Source organism: Ipomoea nil, unplaced genomic scaffold (genome assembly GCF_001879475.1).
Source record: "Ipomoea nil cultivar Tokyo-kokei standard unplaced genomic scaffold, Asagao_1.1 scaffold2165, whole genome shotgun sequence".
In the NCBI taxonomy this organism is placed as follows: domain Eukaryota; kingdom Viridiplantae; phylum Streptophyta; class Magnoliopsida; order Solanales; family Convolvulaceae; genus Ipomoea; species Ipomoea nil.
This window is the reverse complement of record NW_017618593.1, coordinates 270670-284480: the sequence shown is the minus strand read 5'-3', so window position 1 is coordinate 284480 and position 13811 is coordinate 270670. Positions and strand designations below refer to the sequence as shown.

General features: G+C 41.6%; 1 protein-coding gene across 1 annotated transcript; it reads left to right on the top strand.

Annotated features, from left to right (window-relative positions):
* The first annotated feature begins 8418 nt into the window (after window positions 1–8418).
* Window positions 8419–13743, top strand: LOC109149915. The gene is made up of 6 exons (XM_019297906.1): window positions 8419–8776; window positions 9091–9768; window positions 9845–10147; window positions 10355–10360; window positions 11051–12616; window positions 13121–13743. The coding sequence occupies exons 1-6, from the start codon at window positions 8419–8421 to the stop codon at window positions 13741–13743; spliced, it is 3534 nt and encodes a 1177-aa protein (XP_019153451.1).
* The last annotated feature ends 68 nt before the right edge of the window (window positions 13744–13811 follow it).

Below are 13811 nucleotides of genomic sequence, written 5' to 3'. Positions count from 1 at the left end.
GATGGACAGCTATACAAGCAGTCATTCGGAGGTCCTCTTTTGAAATGTCTGCTCAGACCCGAGGCCGAGAGGATAATGGACGAAGCCCATAGATGCATCTGCGCCGCCCACCAGGGTGCCCACACACTCGCCCGAAAACTAGTCGTCCAAAGATACTACTGGCCGACCATGATGCGGGATTGCATCGAGTGGATAGCGAAGTGTGGCGTGTGCCAAGCCTTCGCCAGGAAGGACACGTGGCCAGCGACCTTTTACACCCCGGTCACCACGGCCATCCCTTTTGCTAAATGGGGAATCGACCTGTTGGGACCATTGCCCGTCGCCCCGGGAAGCTTGAGGTTTTGCGTGGTGGCTATCGATTACTTCACCAAATGGATCGAGACCGAGCCGCTAGCCACCATCACCGAATATCAATGTCGACGCTTCCTATGGAAGAAGGTGATTTGCCGTTTTGGCCAGCCCGAGCATATTGTTAGCGACAACGGTCGACAGTTCGACTGTCAAGCGTTCGCCGACTTTTGTCGCTGACACGACATCCGTCACACCAAGGTATCCGTGACATATCCCCAGGCCAACGGACAAGTCGAGAACGCGAATCGGACCATAGTGGATGGGATCCGAAAGAAGTTAGAGGACATCGGATGGAATTGGGCGGATGAGCTTGACCGAGTCCTATGGGCTTATCGCACTACGCAACGACGAGCGACCAGCAAGAGCCCGTTCTCCCTGGCATATGGATTCGAGGCCAAAGTTCCGATAGAAGTTGTAGAGCCCACTCATCGAGTCCGTAATTACTCCGATGAAGAGAACAAAGAGAACCTTCGAATTGAGAAGAATTTCCTAGAAGAAAGAAGGGAAGTCGCGGGTGCCCGGATGGTTGAATACCAGCAAGCTGTGAAAAGGTATCGAGATCGAAGGATCCGCCCACGAACCTTCCAAGTCGGAGATCTCGTGCTACGAGACCGGCAGGCGAGTCAACCCACGGAGGGGGGCAAATTCGCAGTCAAATGGGAGGGACCGTACCGTAGTGCTGCGGTGGTCCAAGCCGGCACTTACAAGCTTGAAACCTTGGAGGGCAAGCCCGTAGACCGGATCTGGAACGTCATCCATTTGAAGAAATTCTACCAGTAGAAAGAGTTTAGCCATGTACACGCACCTAAGTTTCGAAACTTGAATAAAAAGAGCACGAATTATGGCCAAATTCCGCTTGGACTCGGCAAGTATATAAAGAAACAACGGGGCACTGACCCTTAACTGTTTCTAAGTGAAGAAAAAGCCTAAAGAGTCGCCTCGGATGAGGGACTCGGCGAGAGAGCTAGGGAACAAGGGCCCAGACCCTTAGTCGTTTCCGTGAAAAAGCCAAAAGGAGTCGCCTCGACTGAGGGACTCGGCGAGTATATAAAGAAACAACGGGGCACTGACCCTTAACTGTTTCTAAGTGAAGAAAAAGCCTAAAGAGTTGCCTCGGCTGAGGGACTCGGCGAGAGAGCTAGGGAACAAGGGCCCAGACCCTTAGTCGTTTCCGTGGAAAAGCCAAAAGGAGTCGCCTCGACTGAGGGACTCGGCGAGTATATGAAGAAACAACGGGGCACTGACCCTTAACTGTTTCTAAGTGAATAAAAAGCCTAAAGAGTCGCCTCGGCTGAGGGACTCGGCGAGAGAGCTAGGGAACCCAGTCGCCTCGACTGAGGGACTCGACGAGTATATAAAGAAACAACGGGGCACTGACCCTTAACTGTTTCTAAGTGAAGAAAAAGCCTAAAGAGTCGCCTCGGCTGAGGGACTCGGCGAGAGAGCTATGGAACAAGGGCCCAGACCCTTAGTCGTTTCCGTGGAAAAGCCAAAAGGAGTCGCCTCGACTGAGGGACTCGGCGAGTATATAAAGAAACAGCGGGGCACCGACCCTTAACTGTTTCTAAGTGAAGAAAAAGCCTAAAGAGTCGCCTCGACTGAGGGACTCGGCGAGTATATAAAGAAACAGTGGGGCACCGACCCTTAACTGTTTCAAAGTGAAGAAAAAGCCTAAAGTGTCGCCTCGACTGAGGGACTCGGCGAGTATATAAAGAAACAGCGGGGCACCGACCCTTAACTGTTTCTAAGTGAAGAAAAAGCCTAAAGAGTCGCCTCGACTGAGGGACTCGGCGAGTACATAAAGAAACAACGGGGCACTGACCCTTAACTGTTTCTAGAAGAGGAAGAAGATAGAGGAGTCGCCTCATGGGAAGGACTCGGCAAGATATAATCATTAACTAAGACAGTCCGAAAAAATGAGGAAGCCCGAGGCCTTAAATTATTTCAAGAAAGTTCAAAAGCAGAAAAAAAAAAAAAGATAAAGGCAATCAAAGGGAACAAAGGAAAATTTTATTAATAATAAAGGCCCGAGAAGGAGGCCAGCCTATACAAAAAAGGCTATCTAAAAAAGACTAGCCCTAAGCTGCTGGGGGGGGGGGGAGTGTCGACGTCGACCCTCTCAACTTGCTCCCCTGTCGTTGGTCCAGCTGGAGGGAGGAGTGAGGAGTCTTCCGCCTGAGGAGGCGGCTCCGCAAGCTCTGAAGGCTCCGCCATCGGGAGAGCTGCCGGATCTGCGGACTCCACCACAGGGGGAGTAGCCGGATCCACAGTCGATGCAGGTTGATCAGTTTCCGGAAGGAGGTCCAGTAGTGGCTTGAGGCCCCAGCTCTCGGGAGTGAAGGCAGAATCACGAGCCAGCAGAGCGGCATAAGTCTCCGACTGAGCTTCACGAAAACCAAGGCGATAGTCACGCTCGCCCAGATCTAGGAGGTAGTCATCCCCCTCCGGTGTCGCCAGCCACTCCCGGGCGATCTCCTTCTGTCGAGCTGCCACCACCGCCTTCACGTCCGCCTCGAAGGCCGCTGACTTCTTGTAGTCTTCCACCGAAGTCGCCGCGATAGTTGCGACCTTGTCCCGCTCCTCCTCCCACTGGCGGGTAACCCTTAGCATCTCGGCGGTGTGCACCTCCACCGACTTGGCATGCTTAGCCTGCTCTACCAGGAAAGCCTCCTCAGTTTGGCGCACCCGAAGGGCCAGAGACTGCCGCCCGTTCATGTACTCCCTCAGTCGTCTACGCATTTCCATCTGGAAAGTGAGGTTCTGCAAAGCGACAGGAATTCAGATAACGAGAGGAAAGAGAGCTGAAAAAATGGCCGGTCGGAAATACTTACGCGGTAGGATTGGCGAAGAGAGGCCTCGATGATGTACTCGTCCGGCATGGCGCCAGTCGCCTCCACGTCCTTAGGAAGGAGAACGTGTTCAGCCCAGGTGCGGACGGAGGAAGTGCCTTTACAGATCTGGGCATCCTCGTCCACCTCGTGACTCAACCGAATCCTCTTCGGAGCCGGCGCGTCCGATTGCTCGACCGACCGCTTGGAGCTCGGACTTTCGGACGGAGGAGGAGGCAGCTGTCGAGTAGGCGAGACGACAGGCGATGACGTCAAGTCAACCACGGTACGTGGTGGTGGAGGATTCGACCTTAGAGCTGGCGACGGTTGGGAGGAAGGGGCAGCAACAGCGCCGGCGGCGCGTTGAGTCAGTCGACGTCTTATCTTTTCAGCTCTGTCCGCCATCTCTGGAGTCGGAGCGGCAGCCTCGTCGGAGCTGGTGGAGTCGAAGTCGTAAGGACCTGTAATGAAGAGAGATTAGTGTTAACAGTCGGACAAGAATAGAAAGGAAAAAGAAAGGTATGGGAGAACTACCTAAGGTGGCCGCGCCGTCTGGCAGCAAGCCTCGTTTGGCCATAGCTCGGACCCGAGACCAGTACTTGACAGAATACGGCCCAAAGCCCCTCAAGAACTCGCCACCCTGGATCGCATCTTGAGAGAAGACGGCGCGCCGAGAGCAGGGCTTGAATAAAGCAGCCGGCCACAAGGTCGGAAAGGTGAAGGAAGAAAGAGTGGGGCGAACGAAGAAGTAGAGGGGCTTCCAGTCCTTGATGGAGTCGGACAACCCCTCGAAAAGCTGTCGCCCCGGACGAGCGGCAACCTGAACAAAGCCCGGCGAGTGCGAGCCAACCTTGTTCACGGTAAAGAGATACTGAGGTCGGAAAGGCAGAGGACTCGGCTCAGGCTCCGACACCTCGTCCAGATACACAGCCGGCTTCCCATCATCGACCATTTGCAGGGGCCTTTCTAGGGCGCTCGGAGACATAGCCACCCCAAAAAGCGGAGGAACCTCCCACACTTCTTCCTCCTCTGGAACTGGGTCGTCCATCACTAGTTCCATTTCCGCGACGGCAGGCTCCTTGCACATCAGGTCCAGCAGGTCCGGGGGCACCACAATGGGGTCTGAGGCCGAGTCGCCCACCAGACGACCTCCATTAGCTAGCCTCTTTTGCTTCAGCTTCTCCAGTCGAGCATGCTCCGCGTTACGAACGGACCAGCGGCGACCACCGTCTCTGTAGCTCATAGCTCCGTGCTTTCGAAAATGAGATGAATTGTGATTTGCACGAACCATAAATGGTCCTTATATAGCACAATGAAAGCGAATACCTAGGCGAGAATCATAGAGGAAATTGTAACTGACATAACTGAGCCAGATTGGACGGAAGGTGCGAATCTCTGTCAGAGATTAGTTCCATCAAATCCGCTCGGGAAGAGCAAGATTCGCACGCCGTGCAGAAAAGATTAGATTCACCTAAGATATGGGGAATCTTGCAGATGTCAGACTGAAAAAAGGCCTGACGATGTGGCCGACTCCTCAACCAGTCAGCCGGAGGGAGACACGACACGAGATATAAGATAGGACAGAACAATAGCAGTTTATTGAAAAGAAGGGGATACAATGGGTCGGGAGCTTATTACAACAAAGATAACTAAAATGCTCCTAAGTAAGCCCCTCGGAAACATGAAGCCAACACTGGTCAAGGTGATCACTCGCCGGGTGAGGAGGAGTCGCTCCCAAAGAACCTTCCCCCCGATGGCCCAGGGGGAGAGGGGCAGAATGAATCCCAGAAGGAGGGCATGAGCGGCAGATCCACAGTCTCCTCGTCATCAGGATACGCCTCCAAGTAACGAGCATAGTCCCCATCGTCCATCAGACCCGTGACTGGCCTGTCGGGGTCATCCAGGGGAATAGAGAAAGTCATGCGGAAAGTCAGTTGTTCGGGGACGGCCACTTCCACGAAGGATCCATCTTGAGAAGTCACCCTGACGGTTGTTGGAGTCGGCGGACGAAGCAAGGGCGGCACGACCTCTCGCTGAGGCGGGGTCGGCGGCTGAGAAACTGAGGAGGTAGCACCAGCGGGAGATCTCCGAGGAGCCGGATGGGAAGCTTTTTTCTTGCTTTCCCTCTCAGGTCGAGTCCGCTTCGAAGGAAGGGGACGACGAGGAGAGCCGAAATCGATCCGCTTCCCTTTCAGAGGTGAGTGACCCATGGTGGATCAGTGGATAAGACGAGGAGAATAAGAGACCATTTATAGGAGCCTTGATGAGCATATTTTATACCTTGATTTAAATAAGATTTTATAGGTTAATTTTATTATTTATATTTTATATTTTATCAATTTAGTATATTTTGATTATATTAGGATTAGAGAACTTAGTTAATAAAATTAAGTTTAATTAAGCTTTATTAGTTACGGAGTATTATAACTTATATAAATAAGTTAGGTTGGTCCCACTTGTTATTTAGTTAACAAAAGCTAAAATTACATTCTTTGAGTAATATTCTGTTTCTTTTTCTTGTTCACGTACGCAGGCAGTAGAGGAGCGAGACGGAGAAGGCGCAGGAACGACGACTTTCTACTGGTTTCAGCGCGAAATTCGTGAGAAAATTAAGCAATCTTTTGAATTTGTTGGAGGAATTAGCTATTGATGCGGTAAGAGCCTGAATTTTAGGGAAGATTGTTGATTTGGAACCCTATAAAAGGAGAGCTATTCTGATGTATTTTGGGCAGATTGTTCCTTTCATATTTTTAGTATTTTAGAATAGTTTGCTTTATGTCTGGCTAATTATCTCAATTCTGATTCAAGGGATTGAAGTTCTAGTTGTGATCTTAGGGAGGTTTTATTTTAGAGTAAATACCACCTATGGTCCCTCGAGTTTGGTCGCATCGCCATCAATGGTCCCTAACTTCCGTAATTACCATCCGTCATCCTCCGAGTTGTCAAAAGTTACCTTCTAGCGTCCTTCCGTTACTTCCTCCCGTCTCAGCTGTCAAAATGGAGGGTAATATTGTCATTTGACTTATACAAAAACAGTTAATACCAGCCAAGGTCCCTCGAGTTTGGTGGTTTGGCCATCTTTAGTCCCAAGTTTCCATATTCCATTATTTTCCTTCTTTCATATTCTCTTCTTCAAATGTATTATTATTACTATTATTTATAGTTATTATTAAATTCTTATTATTATTACTATTATTTAAAGTTATTATTAAATTATTATTATTATTATTATTATTATTATTATTATTATTATAATATTCATATTCATATTCATATTATTATTATTATTATTATTATTATTATTATTATTATTATTATTATTATTATTATTATTATTATTATTATTATTATTATTATTATTATTATTATTATTATTGTTATTGTTATTATTAAATTATTATTATTATTATTATTATTATTATTATTATTATTATTATTATTATTATTATTATTATTATTATTATTATTGGTGGTTTGGTCATCTTTAGTCCCAAACTTGGCCAAACAATATTAAAGAAAGTTGGTGGTTTCTCAACTTCCAACTCGAACTCCCTCTTCTCCTATACAATATTAAAGAAAATTTACAAATGTATAGGGGTCGTTTACTTCATTTATCTGTTTTTCCATTTTCAGTTTTTCATTTCTCCATTTCTCCAGTTTTCTTTCTCCATTTTTCCAGATATCCTTCTCCATTTTTTCATTTCTCCAGATTTTTATTTCTCTAATTTTTTGATTTTATTAAATACACTCATCCTATATAGCATTTGCACATTTCTACAACAACAACAACAATAATAATAATTTAATAATAATAATAATAACAATAAATAATAGTAATAATAATAAGAATTTAATAATAATAATAATAATAACAATAACAATAATAATAATAATAATAATTTAATAATAACAATAACAATAACAATAATAATAATAATAATAATAATAATAATAATAATAATAATAATAATATGAATATGAATATAATAATAATAATAATAATAATAATAATAATAATAATAATAATAATAATAATAATAATAATTTAATGCTAATAATATAATAAAAAAATAACAATAATAATAATAATTTAATAATAACAATAATAACTTTAAATAATAGTAATAATAATAAGAATTTAATAATAACTATAAATAATAGTAATAATAATACATTTGAAGAAGAGAATATGAAAGAAGGAAAATAATGGAATATGAAAACTTGGGACTAAAGATGGCCAAACCACCAAACTCGAGGGACCTTGTCTGGTATTAACTCTTTTCGTATAAGTCAAATGACAATATTACCCTCCATTTTGACGGCTGAGACGGAAGGAAGTAACGGAAGGACGCTAGAAGGTAACTTTTGACAACTCGGAGGATGACGGATGGTAATTACGGAAGTTTGGGACCGTTGATGGCGATGCCACCAAACTCGAGGGACCATAGGTGGTATTTACTCTTTTATTTTAATTAAATTGCTAGATTCTTGTATTTTCTGTTCTTTTGAAGTTAAAATTCCCAGGGAATGTTGATAATGAATTAAATTGACAACTTAGCTTGTTATTGATTTTCCTACTACTATCTATGAATTTATGATCCGTAATTGTCATAAACAATTAGACCCAGTAGCTTATAAAGGACATGAAGACTAAGTTGCAGGTTGTAGCTATCTCAATCTGTGATTTAGGCTTAGTTATTTTCCATTAAAGTGTAATGACGTTATTGGCTGAATATGGAACGCTATCGTTCCCAGTTCATTCAATAATAGTAGTTGGTTCGAATGCTTGGTTTGAATCAGTTAATTCAGGGAGATCAAAGGCTAGTTATGGCTATCCTAATTAGTCTTTGGCTAAGTACTTGAATCTAACTTTAATTTTTAAGAGCCGATGATCTGAGTCACATCTTTAACATTCCTTTTACCTTGAATCAGAACTCAATATCCTTGAACTTGTTTACAATTATTATTGATTTTATTTATTTCTCGCGAATCACTTTAATTTCCCTGCTTTGAGTCATTTTAATTTAAGAAACAAACTCATTAGTTCTCTTGGGATTCGACCTGGTCTTGCCACTACTACAAATTAGTGGAGTGAGCCAGTATTAAATTTGTAGGGCTTCGACAACCCTGCCAAATTTTGGCGCCGTTGCCGGGGAACTAATATCGTTTCTTGAATTTGTTATTTTTTGTCTTTCTTTCTTTCTTTCTTTGTGATTGTTTCTGTTGTCCTTAGTGTTGCATGACTCGTTCCTCTCATTCAGGAGAATTACAATATATCCCTGAGATTGAGAAAATCGCAAGGCAACTATGGAAAGAAACAAAGCAAAGAAATAGCTCCTCGAGTTCTGAAGAGGTAAATTCAACCTGTGATCCAGTAAACGAGGAGGTTGTAAGTAAAATGGCTGAACCAAATAATAGAACACTTAGGGAGTTAGCTGCACCGGATCTAAACCAACAACCTCTATGCATAACAATACCAAATCTTGAGGTTGATTTTGCTTTAAAATCTGGTTTAATCCATTTACTCCCTATTTTTCGAGGTTTGGCTGGTGAAGACCCACATAAACACTTGAAAGAGTTTCAAGTAGTTTGTGCAGGTATGAAACCACGTGGGGTGACTGATGAGCATATAAGTCTTAGAGCATTTTCATTTTCATTAAAAGATAAAGCAAAAGATTGGCTCTATAATCTTTCCCCTAATTCAGTTAACACGTGGAATGATGTGAAAAAAATATTTCTAGAAAAATTCTTCCCTGCATCTAGGGCAACTAATATTAGGAAGGAATATATGGGATAAGGCAATGTACAGGTGAAACATTGTATGAGTATTGGGAAAGATTCAAGGAGTTGTGTTCTAGCTGTCCACACCATTAAATCTCAGACCAACACTTGATACAATACTTTTATGAAGGGCTGTTACCTACAGATAGAAGTATGGTAGATGCAGCTGGTGGTGGTTCTTTGGCTGACAAGACACCCACGGATGCTAGACAATTAATATCAACCATGGCAGAAAATTCTCAACAATATGGGACACGTGTGGATGGATCTATTCGTAGAGTTAACGAGGTAAGTACTTCTCAACTTGAAAATAAAATTTCAGATTTGACTACTCTTGTGCGTCAAATGGCTGTAGGACAAATGCAATCTACAGGAGCATGTGGAATATGTTCATTTGTTGGGCATCCCATAGACATGTGCCCAACATTGCAAAATCCAAATCAAGAGTTGAATGCAATTGGTGGATTTCCTGGTCAACCCAACCGAAAATATGATCCCTTTTCAAACCAGTATAATCCCGGATGGAGAGATCATCCAAACTTGAGCTATGGGAATCAAGGAGCGCAACCAAGGTTTCAAAATCAGAATTTTAGACAATTCCAAACACCTCAGCAATCTCAACCCCAAGCTTCAAATTCAGGTATGTCTTTAGATGAAATTGTTAAAGCACTTGCTAATAACACTCAACAGTTTCAACGAGAAACAAGGGCAAGTATTCAACAATTGGGCAATCAAATTTCCCAATTAGCCACATCTGTTAGCAAGTTAGAAGCCCAAGCTTCGGGGAAAACTACCATCACAAACGGAGGTAAACCCTAAAGAAAATGTAAATGCAATCACATTGAGAAGTGGTAAGCAACTTCAGCCTGAATCTCCATTATCAGTGGAAGAGGAAAAAGAGGAAAAATCAAAGGAGGAAAGTGAGTCTACGGCTAATGAAAAATCCAAGGTAAGTTCTGAATCTTCTTTTGGTCAATATGATTCATCTCTACCCCCTTTTCCTTCAAGGTTAGCAAAATCAAAAGAAGAAGAAGAACATGAAAATCAGATTTTGGAAACCTTTAGAAAGGTAGAAATCAACATCCCCTTACTAGAAGCCATAAAGCAAATTCCTAAGTATGCAAAGTTTCTAAAGGAACTTTGTACCAATAAGAGGAAGTTGAAGAGTAAGGAGACCATCATATTGGGTAAGCATGTTTCAGCCATGATAAGTAATGATCTACCTAAAAAGTGCAAGGATCCAGGTATGTTCACCCTACCCTGTATAATTGGTAATAAAGAGATTAAGCGTGCCATGTTAGATTTGGGTGTATCAATAAATGTCATGTCATTTTCCATTTATCAAGCTTTAAATATAAATTCTTTGCAAGAAACTAAAATAGTTGTTCAATTAGCTGATCGTTCTTGTGTGCATCCAGTTGGAGTCGTAGAGGATGTTTTAGTGCAAGTTAATGGACTGGTTTTTCCTGTTGATTTTTATGTTTTGAAAATGAATGATGATGCAATAGATCAATCAACTCCAATTCTGTTAGGTAGACCATTTATGAAAACTGCTAAAACAAAGATAGATGTTGATAAGGGTATTCTTTCTGTTGAGTTTAATGGAGAAATTGCTGAATTTAATATTTCTGATGCAATGAAGTATCCTGATGATTATCATTCTCTTTATCATGTGGATGTAATTGATTCAATAGTGCAAGATGTTTTTGAAGATAGTTTTGCTGAAAATTTGTTTGATTTAGAAGCTGAATTTGATTTAGATGAGTTTATTGATTCTTCTTGTGAAATTTTATCAGCTGTAATATCTGGTTTAAATTCTGCAAATGCTGATTTTTCTTTAACTCATGAGAAAATGTTGCCATCTGTGTTGCGGGCTCCAACTTTAGAGTTGGAAACTCTGCCTGATCACCTCAAGTATGTATACTTAGGTGAGGGAGAGACATTACCCGTCATTATCTCAAATAAGTTGTTACAGGAACAAGAAGATAAGTTGGTTTCACTGTTGAAAGAACACAAAACTGCAATGGGTTGGACTTTAGCTGATATAAAAGGTATAAGTCCAGCTGTTTGTGTGCATAGAATCCATTTAGAAGAAGATGCCAGACCAGTAAGGGAGCCACAGAGAAGACTCAACCCAACATTGAAGGATGTGGTATTTAAAGAAATTCTTAAACTTTTGGATGCAGGTATAATTTACCCGATTTCTGATAGTGAATGGGTAAGTCCAGTGCATGTGGTTCCAAAGAAAACTGGTATAACGGTGGTAAGAAATCAAAAGAATGAATTGGTACCCATGAGAGTACAAAATGGTTGGAGAATGTGCATAGATTTTAGAAAACTGAACTTAGCTACAAGAAAGGATCATTTTCCTTTACCTTTTGTTGATCAAATGTTAGAAAGGTTAGCTGGAAAATCTTGTTTTTGCTTTTTGGATGGATTTTCAGGTTACTATCAGATAGCCATTGCTCAAGAAGACCAAGAAAAAACTACTTTTACTTGCCCATTTGGAACATTTGCGTTCAGGCGGATGCCGTTTGGCTTATGTAATGCACCAGGAACATTCCAAAGGTGCATGATGAGTATTTTTTCTGAATTTATTGAGAGTTGCATAGAAGTGTTTATGGATGACTTTACTGTTTATGGTGATTCCTTTGAAGTGTGTTTAAATAATTTGTCTAAAGTTTTAAAAAGATGTATTGATGCGAATTTAGTTCTGAATTATGAAAAATGTCATTTTATGGTTAGTCAAGGAATTGTGTTAGGGCATGTAATTTTAGCTAAGGGGATAGAAGTTGATAAAGCTAAAGTAGATTTGATTGTGAACTTACCCTACCCTACTAATGTTAGGGAAGTTCGTTCTTTTCTTGGACATGCAGGATTTTATCGCAGGTTTATTAAGGATTTCTCAAGGATTGCTGTCCTCTTGTCTAAACTATTGCAAAAGGATGTTACTTTTGAGTTCGGAAAGGAATGTCAAGAAGCTTTTGACAAGCTTAAGGCACTGCTGACAAGTGCTCCTGTTATTCAACCTCCAAACTGGGAACTCCCCTTTGAGATTATGTGCGATGCCAGCAACTATGCAGTTGGAGCTGTTTTGGGCCAAAGAGTTGGGAAGCAAAGTCATGTCATATACTATGCTTCGAGAACATTGAATGCTGCACAATGCAGTTACTCCACAACTGAAAAAGAACTTTTAGCTGTTATTTTTGCTTTAGATAAATTTAGATCTTATTTGCTTGGTTCTAAAGTCATAGTTTTTTCTGACCATGCGGCATTGAAGTATCTTTTGGGAAAAAAAGAATCTAAGCCCAGGCTGATAAGATGGGTTTTATTACTTCAGGAGTTTGATTTGACAATAAAGGATCGAAAGGGAGCTGAAAATCCGGTAGCGGATCATCTAAGTAGATTGGTAAGAGATGAGGATATGCTTCCTATTTCTGAAAATTTTCCTGATGAGCAATTATTCCAGTTGTCAGGTATGGTTCCTTGGTATGCTGATCTTGTTAATTACTTAGTGACTGGAGTTTTACCTGGTTACATTAGTAAGTCTAGGAAAGAAAAAATAAGAAGTGAAGCTAAATATTATGTTTGGGATGAACCATATCTGTGGAAGTTTTGTGCTGACCAAGTAATAAGACGATGTGTGCCTGAAAATGAACAGCAGTCAGTTTTAGCTTTTTGTCATAATTATGCATGTGGTGGTCATTTTAGTCCTAAACGAACTGCGAGAAAAGTGTTGGATAGTGGTTTGTATTGGGAGAATTTGTTTAAAGATGCATACTTGTGCTGTAAAACTTGTGAAAAATGTCAGAAAACTGGTTCATTATCTCGTAGGAATGAAATGCCTCAAATTCCTATTTTGATTGTGGAAATATTTGATGTGTGGGGAATTGATTTCATGGGACCTTTTCCATCATCTTGTGGCTTTCAATATATTCTGTTAGCGGTTGATTATGTGTCAAAATGGGTGGAAGCGAAAGCCACCAAAACTGATGATTCTTCCGTAGTTGCAGGTTTTATGAAATCTAACATCTTTAACAAATTTGGAGTTCCGCGTGCTGTTATAAGTGATCAAGGGAGTCATTTTTGCAATAAAGTAATTGAAGCATTGTTCAAGAAGTATGGAGTGCATCACAGAACAGCTACAACGTACCATCCCCAAACCAATGGGCAAGCTGAAGTGTCCAACAGAGAGGTAAAATCCATTTTGGAAAAGACTGTGAACACAGGTAGAAAAGATTGGAGCTTACGCTTAGATGATGCGCTATGGGCTTATCGGACAGCTTACAAAACTCCGATTGGGATGTCCCCTTATCGGTTGGTTTTTGGAAAAGCTTGTCATTTGCCAGTAGAAATTGCACATAAAGCCTATTGGGCAGTACAACGTTGTAATATGGGAATGAAGAAAACTGGTGAAGAAAGGAAATTGCAGTTACAGGAATTAGAAGAGTTGAGGTTAGATGCTTACGAAAATTCTAGAATATACAAGGAGAAAACAAAGATGTTCCATGACAACATGATTTTGAGAAAGAATTTTGAGGTAGGCCAAAAGGTTTTATTATACAACTCTCGTTTGAAGCTTATGCCTGGTAAGTTACGTACTCGTTGGATTGGACCTTTTGTTATTTTTAATATTTTTCCTTATGGTGCAGTAGAGATTAAAAGCATTGATACAGGAAAACTTTTTAAAGTTAATGGTCACAGGTTGAAACCATTTCATGAGGGAATGGCAGTTTTGAGTTTGGAAGATGTTGATTTAGCCCTTCCGGAGTACTTTAATTGATAAAAACACATTCAGGGATGCGTCGGGCATAACGACGTTAAACGAATGCGCTCTTGGGAGGCAACCCA